The 13,300-nt window shown below is 50.0% G+C and overlaps 1 protein-coding gene across 4 annotated transcripts in view; it reads left to right on the top strand.

Moving 5' to 3' along the window:
* rabgap1l (RAB GTPase activating protein 1-like) overlaps positions 1 to 13,300 on the top strand; it is a 698,291-nt gene that overhangs the window by 560,842 nt on the left and 124,149 nt on the right. For all 4 annotated transcript variants that reach the window (XM_038795182.1, XM_038795179.1, XM_038795177.1 and 1 more), the window contains one exon: positions 18 to 59. Coding sequence is in view for 3 of the 4 variants with exons in the window: in XM_038795179.1 (XP_038651107.1) it covers positions 18 to 59 (42 nt within the window). In the remaining variant the exon portion in view is untranslated. The remainder of the gene's footprint in view (positions 1 to 17; positions 60 to 13,300) is intronic.

The raw sequence follows: 13,300 nt of genomic DNA, 5'->3' as shown, positions 1-13,300 counted from the left end.
GCTCCTCTCTTTTTCAGGGACTCAGCATCATTTTCAATGTGGCACTGGCTCTATTGAAGGTAAGGTGGAAAAATGGAATTAAAACTTTGCTTTAATTATGCCCTCATGTCTGTCCTTGGCCTGCTACAATGTTCCAGTGTAACTCGACGCAAACTGGAGGAACAGCATCTCATCTTCCAGTTAGGCACGCTACAGCCTTCTGGTCTCAACATCAAATTCAGAAACTTCAGATGATTAGCTCTACCCCCACCTCGACCCATTTCATTTTAACTGTGTTTGACCATATCTTTCTTTCTTGTCTTAATATATAATTAACCCCCCCCCCCATCTTATCCACCTTTCCTTACCCTTTCTCCTCTATGCTTCCCCCCCCCCCCCCCCCCCCCCCCCCCCCACACACACACACACACATCTACAGTTCATCCTCTGATGTTAGTTTCTCTGCTGTTTGGCCTTTCACACCTTTTGTTCTCTCTGGGGACTGCCATTAGCACTCTTTCCCCTTGCTTTTTATGGCCATTGCAGTAAGAAGTCTTACAACACCAGGTTAAAGTCCAACAGGTTTGTTTCAAACACGAGCTTTCGGAGCACGTCTCCTTCTTCAGGTGAATGGAAAGGCTTGTTCCAGAAATGTTTATATAGACACAGTCAGAGATGCCCCGGAATGCGAGCACCTGCAGGCAATCAAATCATCAAAGATGCAGAGAGAGAGGTAACTCCAGGTTAAAGAGGTGTGAATTGTCCCAAGCCAGTTCAGTCGGTAGGCCTCTGCAAGTCCAGGCTTGTTGGTGGGGGCCGAATGTAATGCGACATGAATCCCAGATCCCGGTTGAGTCCGCATTCATGCGTGCGGAACTTAGCTATAAGTTTTTGCTCAGCAATTTTGCGTTGTCGCGTCTCCTGAAGGCCTCCTTGTAGAATGCTGACCCGGAGATCAGATGATCTCCGGGTCAGCATTCTACAAGGAGGCCTTCAGGAGACGCGACAACGCAAAATTGCTGAGCAAAAACTTATAGCTAAGTTCCGCACGCATGAATGCGGACTCAACCGGGATCTGGGATTCATGTCGCATTACATTCGGCCCCCACCAACAAGCCTGGACTTGCAGAGGCCTACCGACTGAACTGGCTTGGGACAATTCACACCTCTTTAACCTGGAGTTACCTCTCTCTCTGCATCTTTGATGATTTGATTGCCTGCAGGTGCTCGCATTCCGGGGCATCTCTGACTGTGTCTATATAAACATTTCTGGAACAAGCCTTTCCATTCACCTGAAGAAGGAGACGTGCTCCGAAAGCTCGTGTTTGAAACAAACCTGTTGGACTTTAACCTGGTGTTGTAAGACTTCTTACTGTGCTCACCCCAGTCCAACGCCGGCATCTCCACTTTATGGCCATTGGCACCCGGTTTCCCTGGGTTTCTGCGGCTATGACTCATCTTTCATTCTCACTCCACAGTATAAATATTTCCCACTTTCTCTGTCTGTTAGCTTTGACAAAGGATCATCTGGACTCAACATTAGCTCTTTTCTCTCCCTACAGATGCTGCCGACCTGCTGAGATTTTCCAGCATTTTCTCTTTTGTTTGGTTTAATTATGTTGGATTTCTGAATCCTCATCCAAACCAACTCTATCACCCATTCACTTGAAATATCTCCTGTAAGCTGGGGTCTATTACCAACTTTGTATAAATAGGGATTGTCACACCTTCATACATACAACACAAGTTCCTAAAGGAGAACCTTGTTATTGATGATATGAATGTTACTGGAGTGAAGTCTGATGACTTACCACAGACTGATGTTCTTGGACCAAACTTGCTATTTGTGTACTCTTGGATTAGTGTGTCTTTGTTTTTCAACATTTTGCTTTTGAATGGAAAATTGTCTTTGACAACCTGTGACCATCAAAAAATGTGTCTGTTAATCTGTGCCATTTGTGGTTGGAGCATCTTCACGACATGGGTAATTCAAGAAGGTGATTTACCACCACCATCACCAAGGGCACCTCGAGATGGGCAATAATTGCTGACCTACCCAGTAACGCCCACATCCTGAGAATGAATGAGGAAGAACCCAATGCTTTAGCCTCCGAGCACAAACATCCCCTGCTGCTCAATGGCCAAGCTGTTTCCCTGATATGAAAATGTGGGAACTGAAAGAAAGTGGTGGCGCTGAGGAAGGCTACATTTCATCTCCGGGAATTCACTGAGCAAGCACAGAAATGCAGGGGTTAAAGTGAGAAAATTGGAGTGAATCCGGGGTTCAAAAGCACAATTTATCAACCTCTGCCATGGATAAGGTTAGTTTCTAAAAATCCCCTTGGATCCAAAGTGTCGACTTTCTGGTGCAGAGAAGGGCTTTGCGTTATCTCCCCTATTCACTCCGATTTTCTCATACTACTTCAGTTCTGCCATTTCATCTTGATGCATCACTTTCAGCTTCTATATTAATTATATACTCATTGCTACCTATTGACACCTTGGTAACAATACATTTGCATAATTTCCCCAATCCAGGCTATTGCAACACAACTATCATAGCCTTCAGTGCAACAAAGATTGTTGGAGACAGCAACCCATGAGTACCTCTGCCAGTCATTAAAAAAGCTCTTGGTCCGCTTGATCAGCATCCAATCCACATTAAACATTCACCCCGTCCACCAATGTCTCACAGCAGCACCATCTACAAAATGCACTGCAGCAAGTCACCAAGACTCCTTCGACAACGCCGTGCAAACATGCAACCTAGAAGGAAAAGGGAGTCACAATTTGCACACGGCTCAGATAATAATCCAGAGCATTCTTAAAGAGGGTACCCGACTGTGCAGCTGGCACGTCCTGCCCTGCCTACGTGATGCCTCAAACCAAGCCTCCAGATTCAGAGTGCCAGAAAATCTGAAGTTAAAACTCGATTGTGCATCTGGAGAGATATACGCTGGGTTTCCGTCTGAACCTGACACTCCCTGACATATTTTGGTATATTTCCCCCCACCCCCGTATCCAAACGACTGTGTTGCCTGCCCGGTGTCAAGGTTCGGGACATCTGCTCTGGATTGGAGATAAACTTGCAGTGGGAGCAGGAGGATCATGTTGCCATGGTCCATGGAACCAACAACATAGGTAGAACTAGGAAGGAGGTCCTGCATAGAGCATGTGAGGAGCTTGGCGCTAAATTAAACACAGAACCTACAAGGGTATAATCTCTGGATCATTACCTGAGCCGTGTGAAAATTGGAATACACTATTTAAAATTAGCGAGATGAATATGTGGCTTATAGACCGGTGTGGGAGAAGTGGGCTTTGGTTTGTGGGGCACTGGCATCAGTACTGGGGACAGTGGGGGCTGTAGCGTTTGGCCGGCCTACATCTGAACCATGCTGGGACCAGTGTTCTTGCAAAACGCGTAACTAGGGCAGTAGAGACAGCTTTAAACTAAATAGAACAGTGGGGAAGGTGGGGTGGGTTGCGGGATATGTAGACTTATAAAGCAATAGGATATGAGAGGTTGAATAAACTTGGTTTGTTCTCACTGGAACGAAGGAGGTTGAGGAGCGACCTGATAGAGGTCTACAAAATTATGAGGGGCATAGACAGAGTGGATAGTAAGATACTTTTTCCCAGGGTAGAGGGGTCAATTACTAGGAGGCATAGGTTTAAGGTGCAAGGGGCATGGTTTAGAGGAGATGTACAAGGCAAGTTTTTGACACAAAAGTGTAGTAGGTGCCTGGAACTCGCTGCCGGAGGAGGTGGTGGAAGCAGGGACGATAGTGACTTTTTAAAAAATATATTTTAATTCTCCTTTTTCACATTTTCTCCAGAATTTACACACACCAACAATAAATAATAATCAGCAACATATATGTCAATCCCCATATCAATAACAACGATCCCATCCTCCCACCAACCCCCAAACATCAGCCCGCATGTTTACATAAAAAAATGACTAAAAGGAATCAGAGATTACCCATAGTCACCCTTAATACACACAGCCCCCACCCTCCCACCCACCCCCCCCCAACTAATGTTCGATGTTATCCAGTTCTTGAAAGTGCATAATGAATAATGCCCATGAATTGTAGAACCCCTCCGTCCTTCCCCTCAGTTCAAACTTAACCTTCTCAAGGGTCAAGTATTCCAACAGGTCCCCCCGCCACGCCAGGGCACAAGGTGGAGAGGCTGCTCTCCATCCCAGCAGGATCCGCCTTCGGGCGATCAACGAGGCGAAGGCTACGATTTGTGCCTCCGCAACCGTTTCCAACCCTGGCTGGTCCAACACCCCGAATATGGCCTCCCGGGGACCCGGTCCAGTTTCACGAGCACCACCTTGGAAATTACCCTAAAAACCTCCTTCCAGTACTCCTCTAGCTTTGTACAGGACCAAGAAATATGAACGTATTTAGCGCCCCCCCCCCCCCCCCGCAACGCTCACACACATCTACTTCTTCAAAGAATCGGCTCATCCTCGCCCTAGTGAGGTGTGCTCTGTATACCACCTTCAGCTGTTCAGCTGTATCAGCCCCAACCTCGCGCACGAGGTGGAGGCATTTATTCTCCAGAGCACCTCACACCAGACCTCCTCCTCTATAACCTCTCCCAACTCTTCCTCCCACTTTGCTTTGATCCCTTCCAGTGGTGCCTTATCTTCCAAAATAGCTCCATACACTAACACTACCACCTTCTCCAGTCCCCTTGTCGTCAGCACCTCCTCTAGCAATGTGGAGGCCGGTTCCTCCGGGAAGCTCTGTATCGCCTTTCTGGCAAAATCTCGAACCTGCATGTATCTAAACATTTCGCCCTGCTCCAGCCCATACTTCGCTTCCAGCTCCCTCAATTATTTTAATCACCTGTATCCGACCCGCCAGTGACAGAGGGAGACCATCCCACCTTGCCAGATCAGCCTTCATTCTCCCCACCAAACTAGTGATATTGTACCTCCAGATACCTAAAGTGAGTCCCTGCCCTACGGAATGGCAGCCCCCCGACCCCTGCCCCCACCCCCGGCCGAGACACCACAAAATACTCACTCTTGTCCAGGTGCAGCTTGTACCCTGAGAAAGACCCAAATTACCCCTATCGACACACTCTGTTCCGACACATACAGCAGCAAGTCGTCGGCATATAAGGACACCCTATGCTCTATCCCAGGGGTGGGCAAACTTTTCCGTGCAAGGGCCACATTCAGAAATTCACAATTCACAAAGGGCCGCATAGTATATTAAGTAAAATAATTACTTCACCCGGTTATGATTCTGGGCGCCTCATATAGAACATAGAACAGTACAGCACAGAACGGGCCCTTCGGCCCTCGACGTTGTGCTGAGCAATGATCACCCTACTGAAGTCAACGTATCCACCCTATACCAGTAAGTAACCCAACAGCCCCCCCCCCATTAACCTTAAAAAAAAATTTTTTTTTTAAATAAAAATTTAAAAAAAAATTTTTTTTTTTTTTTTTTAATGACTTGGTGGGCCGCAGAAATACCTTTGGCGGGCCGCATGCGGCCCGCGGGCCGTAGTTTGCCCACCCCTGCTCTATCCCCTCCCGCACTATTCCTTTCCATGCTCCCGAATTTCTTAATGCGATGGCCAACGGCTCAATCGCAAGTGCAAACAGCAGGGGGGACATAGAACATCCCTGCCGTGTCCCATGGTGGAGAGAAAAGTATCTCGAGCTGATGTTGTTTGTGCGGACACTCGCCTTCGGCTCCTTATATAATAGCTTTACCCAGTTCACAATTCTTGGTCCAATCCCAAACCGCTCCAGAACTGCCATCAAGTACCCCCATTCTACCTGATCAAACGCCTTCTCGGCATCCAATGCCACAACCACCTCTGTTCCTTCCCTTCCGCCGTTGTCATAACGACGTTCAATACTGTCTTAATGTTTGAAAAAAGCTGCCTCCCTCTCTCGAACCCCTCACCTATCACCTTTGGGAGGTACTCCTCCAGCCTCCCCGCCAGTACCTTCGCCAATACTTTTGCCTCCACATTCAGAAGTGATATGGGCCGATACGACCAACACTCCGTCGGATCCTTATCTTTTTTTAGCAACAGTGAAATCGATGCCTGCCCCAAGGTTTGTGGCAACACCCCCTTCCCTATTGCCTCTTCAAACATCCCCACCATCAGGGGTGCCAGCTTATCCTTGAATTTTTTATAATATTCCACCGGAAACCCATCTGGCCCTGCCACCTTCCCCGACTGCATCCTCCCAATCACATCCTTTATCTCCTGCTCCACTATTGCTTCTTCTAATGTAGCCCTGTCCCCCTCCCCTAGCCTCGGGTACTCCAACCCATCTAGGAATTCCTGCACCTCACGGTCTCCCCTGGGTGGCTCTGACCTGTACAACCTCTGATAAAACTCCTCAAAAACCTTGTTAATCAGCTCCAGGGCCACCACCAACTTCCCTGCCCTGTCCCTCACCTGGAGACTTTCCCTTGCCGCTGCTTCCCTCCGGAGCTGACCTGCTAACATACTGCACCCCTTGCTTGTCTCAGTTGGCGAACCGCCTTCCTGGTGGACAGACAGTCGAAGCTTGCCTGTAGTTCCTTCCTCTTTTCCAGCTTCACTGGGTCCCCATCTTCTGCATAACTCCTATTTATCTCCAACATCTCATCTATTACCCTCTGCCACTCCAACCTCTCCTCTTTGTCCACCGTGGCCTTAAACAAAATTACCTCACCCCTCACCACCGCCTTTAGAGCCTCCCAGACAACTGCCTTCGACACCTCACCCGTACAGTTGAAACCTACATATTCCTTAATTACTGTTTAAATTTTCTTACAGAACAATTGGTTCCCCAAAAGCCCCACATTCAGTTTCCACCCCGGTCTCTGCGCTACCCCTTTCTCCAGTACCATATCCACCCAATGCGGAGCATGATCTGACACTGCAATTGCCGAGTATTCCGACCCCTTAACCCCAGCGAACAAAGCCTTCCCCACCACGAAAAAGTCGATCTGCTAGTATACCTTATGGACTGCTGAGAAAAACGAGTACTCCTCGGGTGCAGAAACCTCCAAGGGCCCACAGCTCCCATTTCCACCATTAGCCCAGCCAGCGCCTTCGCCCCCCCCCCCCCCCCCCCCCCCCCCTCCCTCTGATGGGGCCAGTGAGTGCGGCCGTGACCTGTCCAACTTTGGCTCCTCCACCAAGTTCCAGACTCTCTCTCCCCCCCCCAACTATCATTTCGTGTGTGTCCAAGTCAGGGATGGCCCCGAACACCTTTGCGAATCCCACATCGTCCCAATTGGGACCGTATACACTTAACAGCGCCACTAACCTCCCCTCCAGCGCCCCTGTCACAATCACACATCTACCCCCCTCTTCTGCCACCACCTTCGCCATTTGGAAGCGTACCCTTTTGCCGACCATTACCGCTACCCCTCGAGCCCTAACGTCAAATCCAGAGTGAAACACTTGACTAACCCAGCCCTTTTTAAGTCTCACCTGGTCCTTCACCCTCAAGTGAGTCTCCTGCAGCATTGCCACATCGACTTTCAAACTTTTAAGACTCTTGACCGGTCCTCCTAACCCTCTCACGTTCCACGTGTCTATCCTAACTGGGGGCTCTCACCCCCCACCCCCCGACCCTTCTTATCCACCATCATCATACCACTGGGCCCTGCCCCATAAGCCTGACCCGCCCCTATCCATTAACAACATTGAACACCTCCTCCCCCCCCCCTCCCAAGAACACCCCCCTACATTTCCTCTTGAAAAAACATCTCCCAACATCAATCCCTTCCCCTCGCTTGCCTCATAGGCCCATTGAAACCTGCTAACCAGGCTCCAATGTCCGCAGTCCAGTATCTTATGTACCTTGATCACATCCATTCTGATCCGTCTAAATTGCAGCAAGCATAATCTCTCCTCATACATCAGCTCTTTCATCAATCTAGTGAACCTCTTATGAACTCCAATGCCACCACATACTTCCTCAAATAAGGAGACCAAAACGGGACACAAAACTCCAGATGTGGTCTCACCAACACCCTATACAATTGCAACAAAACTTCTCTCCTTTTAAACTCCAGTCCTTCTGCAATAAACGCGAGCATTCCATTTGCCTTTGTAATTGCATGTTGTACTGCACAGCAACTTCCTGCAATTCATGAACCAAGATACCCAGATCCCTCTGCCTAGACGCAATTTCCAGGAGATTGTCCAATATTTTCTGTTTGTGTTAGGGATGAATGATGCCCGTTTCAATCACTGTTTTATCTACATGGAATCATTATTAATGTTTGGTAGGTTATTCTCAAAACTCTTCCCAAATTATCCAGGAAGACACTGAACCACAGGTCATACATTAGGTCACATCTGCAAGTTAAAGTTTTGAACACCTAGTATTTCTATCTGCAGCAGTGTAATCAGAGTTATTGAGTGGTTGAGCAACACATCACTAAAAAGAACTAATGATACACCAGTGGCTTCAATCCCTAAGCATCAATGGAGGACAGCCTGCTGCAATGACTTCCAACACTGGAAGCAAGGACACTCCTCTCTCTTTTTTCATAATCCAAAGAATGAATGGATTACACTGTAACGACACCTTGGGCTAGTGCATGGTTGATACCAGCCCCACAGACCTCCGAGTCCCAAAACAAGTGAATTAACCAATAATTTGTTTAATGTTTGCTGAATCTTTGGCCCCTTGACTGCTCAATAAGTTATATCTACCAGGTTTGTAAGGTTTTTTTATAAACATTTTATTGAGGTATTTATGGTTTTATAACAACAGAAGAAACAATATACATACAAATATAAACATAGTGCAAAAGCCGTCTTCCTTTCCACATTTTCTAACACACTACTCTAAACTAAACTAAACCCCAGCAACCCCCCCCCCCCTGCTGATGGTTAATTTTCCCCAAATAAGTCCACGAATGGCTGCCACCTCCAAACAAACCCTAACATTGACCCACTCAGGGCGAACTTGATTTACTCCAGACAGAGGAAGCTAGGATTGTCAGTTAGCCAGGTGTCTGACTTCGGGGGCTTTGAGTCCCTCCACGCCAATAATATCCGTCTCCGGGCTACCAGGGAGGCAAAGGCCAGAACATCTGCTCTTTCTCCTCGAAAATCGCCACCTGTGGACTCGGTGCCACCCTTGTTTTTAACACCTTGGACATGACATCCGCAAACCCCTGCCAGAATCCCCTAAGATTCGGGCATGCCCAGAACATATGGACATGGTTCGCTGGTCCTCCCGCACACCTTGCGCACCTACCTTCTATCCCAAAGAACCTGCTCATCCAGGTCAGCGTCATGTGGGCCCGGTGAACGACCTTAAACTGTATCAGGCTGAGCCTGGCACATGTCGTGGATGTGTTGACTCTACTCAACGCGTCCGCCCAGAGACCATCCTCTATCTCTCTTCCTAATTCCTTTTCCCATTTGTGTTTCAGCTCCTCAGTCTACGTTTCCTCTGACCCCATGAGTTCCTTGTAAAGGTCCGAAACCCTCCCTTCTCCCACCCACATCCTGGAAACTACCCTGTCCTGTATCTCCCTTGGCGGTAGGAGCGGGAAGGTTGAGACCTGCCTGCGTAGGAAGTCCCGCGCCTGCAGGTACTTAAACTCATTCCGTCCTGTCAATTCAAATTTCTCCTCCAACTCCCTCAGGCTGGGAAAGCTCCCGTCTAGAAACATATCTCCCATCCTCTCGATCCCTGCTCTCTGCCCTCCATCTGGCCTTCCCGGGGCAAACCGGTGATTATTGCAGATTGGAAACCAGACCGATGCTCCCACATGTCTTCTCCATTGCCCCCAGACTCTCAGGGTCACTACCACCACGGGGCTGGTGGAGTACCATGCCGGCGGGAGCAGCAGAGGTAACGCCGTTACCAATGCCCCCAAACTAGTGCCCTTGCATGATGCCGCCTCTACTCACTCACCACCCCCCCCCCACCACCACCCACTTCCTATCATGGCTATATTTGCCGCCCAATAATAATTGGGCGCTCCAGCATCCCCTTTTTTACTTGCGGGGTCTTACCCGTCCATACACAGCCAGTGATCATCTGATTGACCCGTTTAAAAAAGGACTGTGGAATAAAGATGGGGAGACACTGAAACACAAACAGGAATCTCGGGATGACCGTCATTTTCACTGTCTGTACCCTCCCAGCCAGTGATAACGGGAGCACGTCCCACCTTCGGAAATCTTCCTTCATTTGGTCTACTAGTCAGGCCAGATTTAACTTGTGTAGCCGTTCCCATTCCTGTGCCACCTGGATACCTCGGTACCGAAAGGTCCGCCCTACCACTTTAAACGGCAGCTTCCCCAATCGCGCCTCCTGCCCCCTTGCCTGGATCGCGAACATCTTAAATTTCATGTTCAATTTATAACCCGAAAACCGGCCAAATTCCCCCAAAATCCTCATAATTTCTTATGGATCTGAAACATATCTGAAAAGCAGGTCGTCTGCGTATAGTGAGACTCTGCGCTCCACTCCCCACCCCCCCCCCCCCCGGACTAGCCCCTTGAGGCTCTCAGCGCAATTGTCAGCAGCTCTATGGCCAGCGCAAACCGCAGTGGGGAGAGGGGGCATCCCTGCCTCGTCCCCCGGTGCAGCCTAAAATAGTCCGATGTTAACCTGTTCGTCTGTACACTCGCCACGGAAGCCTGATACAGCAATCTGACCCAGTCGATGAAGCCTCGTCTAAATCCGAACCACCCCAGTACCTCCCACAGATATTCCCATTCCACCCGATCAAATGCCTTCTCTGCGTCCATTGCGACCACTACCTCCACGCCCCTACCCTCTGGGGGCATCATGATCACATTCAGCAACCTTCTTAACCTTCTTATGTTGGCCGCCAACTGCCTACCCTTAACGAATCCCGTCTTCAATCCTAGAGGACAAGATTTGGCCAACAGTTTGGCGTCTAGATTTAGTAGGGAGATCGGTCTTTTGGACACGCATAGCTCCGGGTCCTTGTCCCCCTTCAGGATCAGTGAGATAGCGGCCTGTGACATCGTCGGGGGAAGCACCCCTCGCCTCATTAAATGTCCTCATCAACAGCGACCCCAGTATCCCAGAGACCCTTTTATAAAACTCCACTGGGTACCTGTCCAGTCCCAGCGGTTTTACTGACTGCATGGCCTTCAGCCCTTCTGTTATTTCTTCCAGTCCGATTGGGGCCCCCAGCCCTTCTACCAACCCTTCGTCCACCTACAGGAACCTCAGCCCCCCCTAAGAATTGCCTCATCCCTTCCGACCCAGCTGGGGGTTTTGACTCATAGAACCTGCTGTAAAACTCCTTGAACACCTTGTTAATCCCTGCTGAATCTCCGACCATGTTCCCATCCCTGTCCCTTACTTTCCCAATCTCCCTGGCTGCCTTCCTCTTTCTGAGCTGCTGCACAAGCATTCTGCTGGCCTTCTCTCCATATTCATAAATTGCCCCCCTCGCTCGCTCCACTGCCTTCCCTGTAGTTAACAAGCCAAACTCCGCCTGTAGCCTCCGTCGTTCCCTTGGAAGCCCTGCCTCTGGGGTCTCCGCATAACTATAACTCCTGTCGACCTGTAGTATTTCCCTTATCAATTGGTCCGTTTCTGCTCTGTCTGCCTTCTCCCTGTGGGCCTGTATCGAGATCAGCTCCCCTCTAGTGCCTCCCAGACCATTGCAGCCGAGACTTCCCCTGTGTCATTAACTTCCAGGTAGCTCTGGATACATTTCCTCAGCCGCCCACACACCACCTCATCCGCTAAAAGTCAAACATCCAGTATCCAGTGCGGGCGTTGGCCACCCTCTTTGCTCACCTGTAGGTCAACCCAGTGCGGAACATGATCCGAGACCGTGATCGCTGAATACTCCGTGTCCACTGCCCCTGTCAGTAAAGCTCTGTTCAGGATAAAAAAGTTGATCCGGGAGTACACTTTACACACATGTGAATACAAGGAGAACTCCTTCACTCTTGGCCGCCCAAACCTCCATGGGTCCACCCCCACACCCCCACCCCCATCTACTCCAGAAACCCATTTAGCTCCTTTGCCATTGCTGGCACCCTGCCTGTCCTTGAGCTCGACCGGTCTAGCCCTGGGTCAATGACTGTGTTAAACTCCACCCCCCCAATGACGAACTTATGCAAATCCAGGTCCGGGATCTTCCCCAACATCCTCCTTATGAACTCCACATCATCCCAATTTGGCACGTACACATTCACGAGCACCACTGGCAGCCTTTCCAGCTTCCCACTAACCATAATGTAACGGCCTCCCACATCCGCAACTGTTCTTCCCACCTCGAATGACACTCGCTTGTCAATCATTAACCAGGATCGGGACCCCTCTAGTCATTCAGAGTCTAGCCCCGAGTGGAAAACCTGTCCGATCCATCCCTTCCTTAATCTAATCTGGTCAGTTACTCTAAGGTGCGTCTCCTGTAACATTGCCATATCCGACTTTAGTCCCCTCAAATGCGCGAACACGCATGCCCTCTTAACCGGCCCATTTAGCCCTCTTACGTTCCATGTGATCAGCCTGGTGGGGGGCCTCTGCCCCCCCCCCCCTCCGCCAGTCTCCAGCCCGCGCCCCACACATCCGCAGGCCGCCCATGGGCAATCCCCGACCTTCTTTTTGTCCCACAGCAAACGCTCCTCCCCTGTCAGCAGAACATGTTCCCCCCCCCCCCCCCCCCCCCCCCCCCCCAGTAACAGCACTATGCAAACCACCCCCTACAACAGGCATAACATCTGCCCACCGTGAGCTTGCCCACCCAGTTAGCTTACTGGCCCCCGCCCATGGCACCCCTATTGTTCCCTCCCCCCACTCGGACACACAGTGGACTCCTCATGAGCGCTTTGTGAGCCCTGTCCACCTCCAAGGGCCGGGTGAACATCCCATCCCCCAGTAACTTCTCGAACATGCCCGCTATGTATGCCCCAGCGTCCGTTCCTTCGGATCCCTCCGGGAGACCAACGATTCTCAAGTTTTGCCAGCGGGACCTAGTCTCTAGTTCCTCCACCTTCTCCAGGAGCCTTTTCTGTTGGTCTCTCAGCATCCCCACCTCCAACTCCATGGCAGCTTGGTGCTCCTACTCAGTCAGTGCCTTCTCCACCTTCTGGATCGCTCGATTCTGAACATCCAGTCCAAGTTCCAGCCACGCAATCAATTCCTTAATCGGGTCCAAGCATTCCTGCTTCTGCTAGGTGAAGCCTTCCTGTATGAACTTCATCAGCTGCTTCGTCGACCGCTAGGTCGTTGTCCGCCATGCTTTCTCCAGCTGCAGCCGAAGCCGAAGCCTTCTCTGTTCGCCTATTTCTTCCTTTGTGAGCACTTCTGGTCCAC

This window comes from Scyliorhinus canicula, chromosome 4 (assembly GCF_902713615.1).
Source record: "Scyliorhinus canicula chromosome 4, sScyCan1.1, whole genome shotgun sequence".
NCBI lineage: Eukaryota > Metazoa > Chordata > Chondrichthyes > Carcharhiniformes > Scyliorhinidae > Scyliorhinus > Scyliorhinus canicula.
Note: the sequence above shows the minus strand (reverse complement) of the source record. Positions and strands in the feature narration are given on the sequence as shown.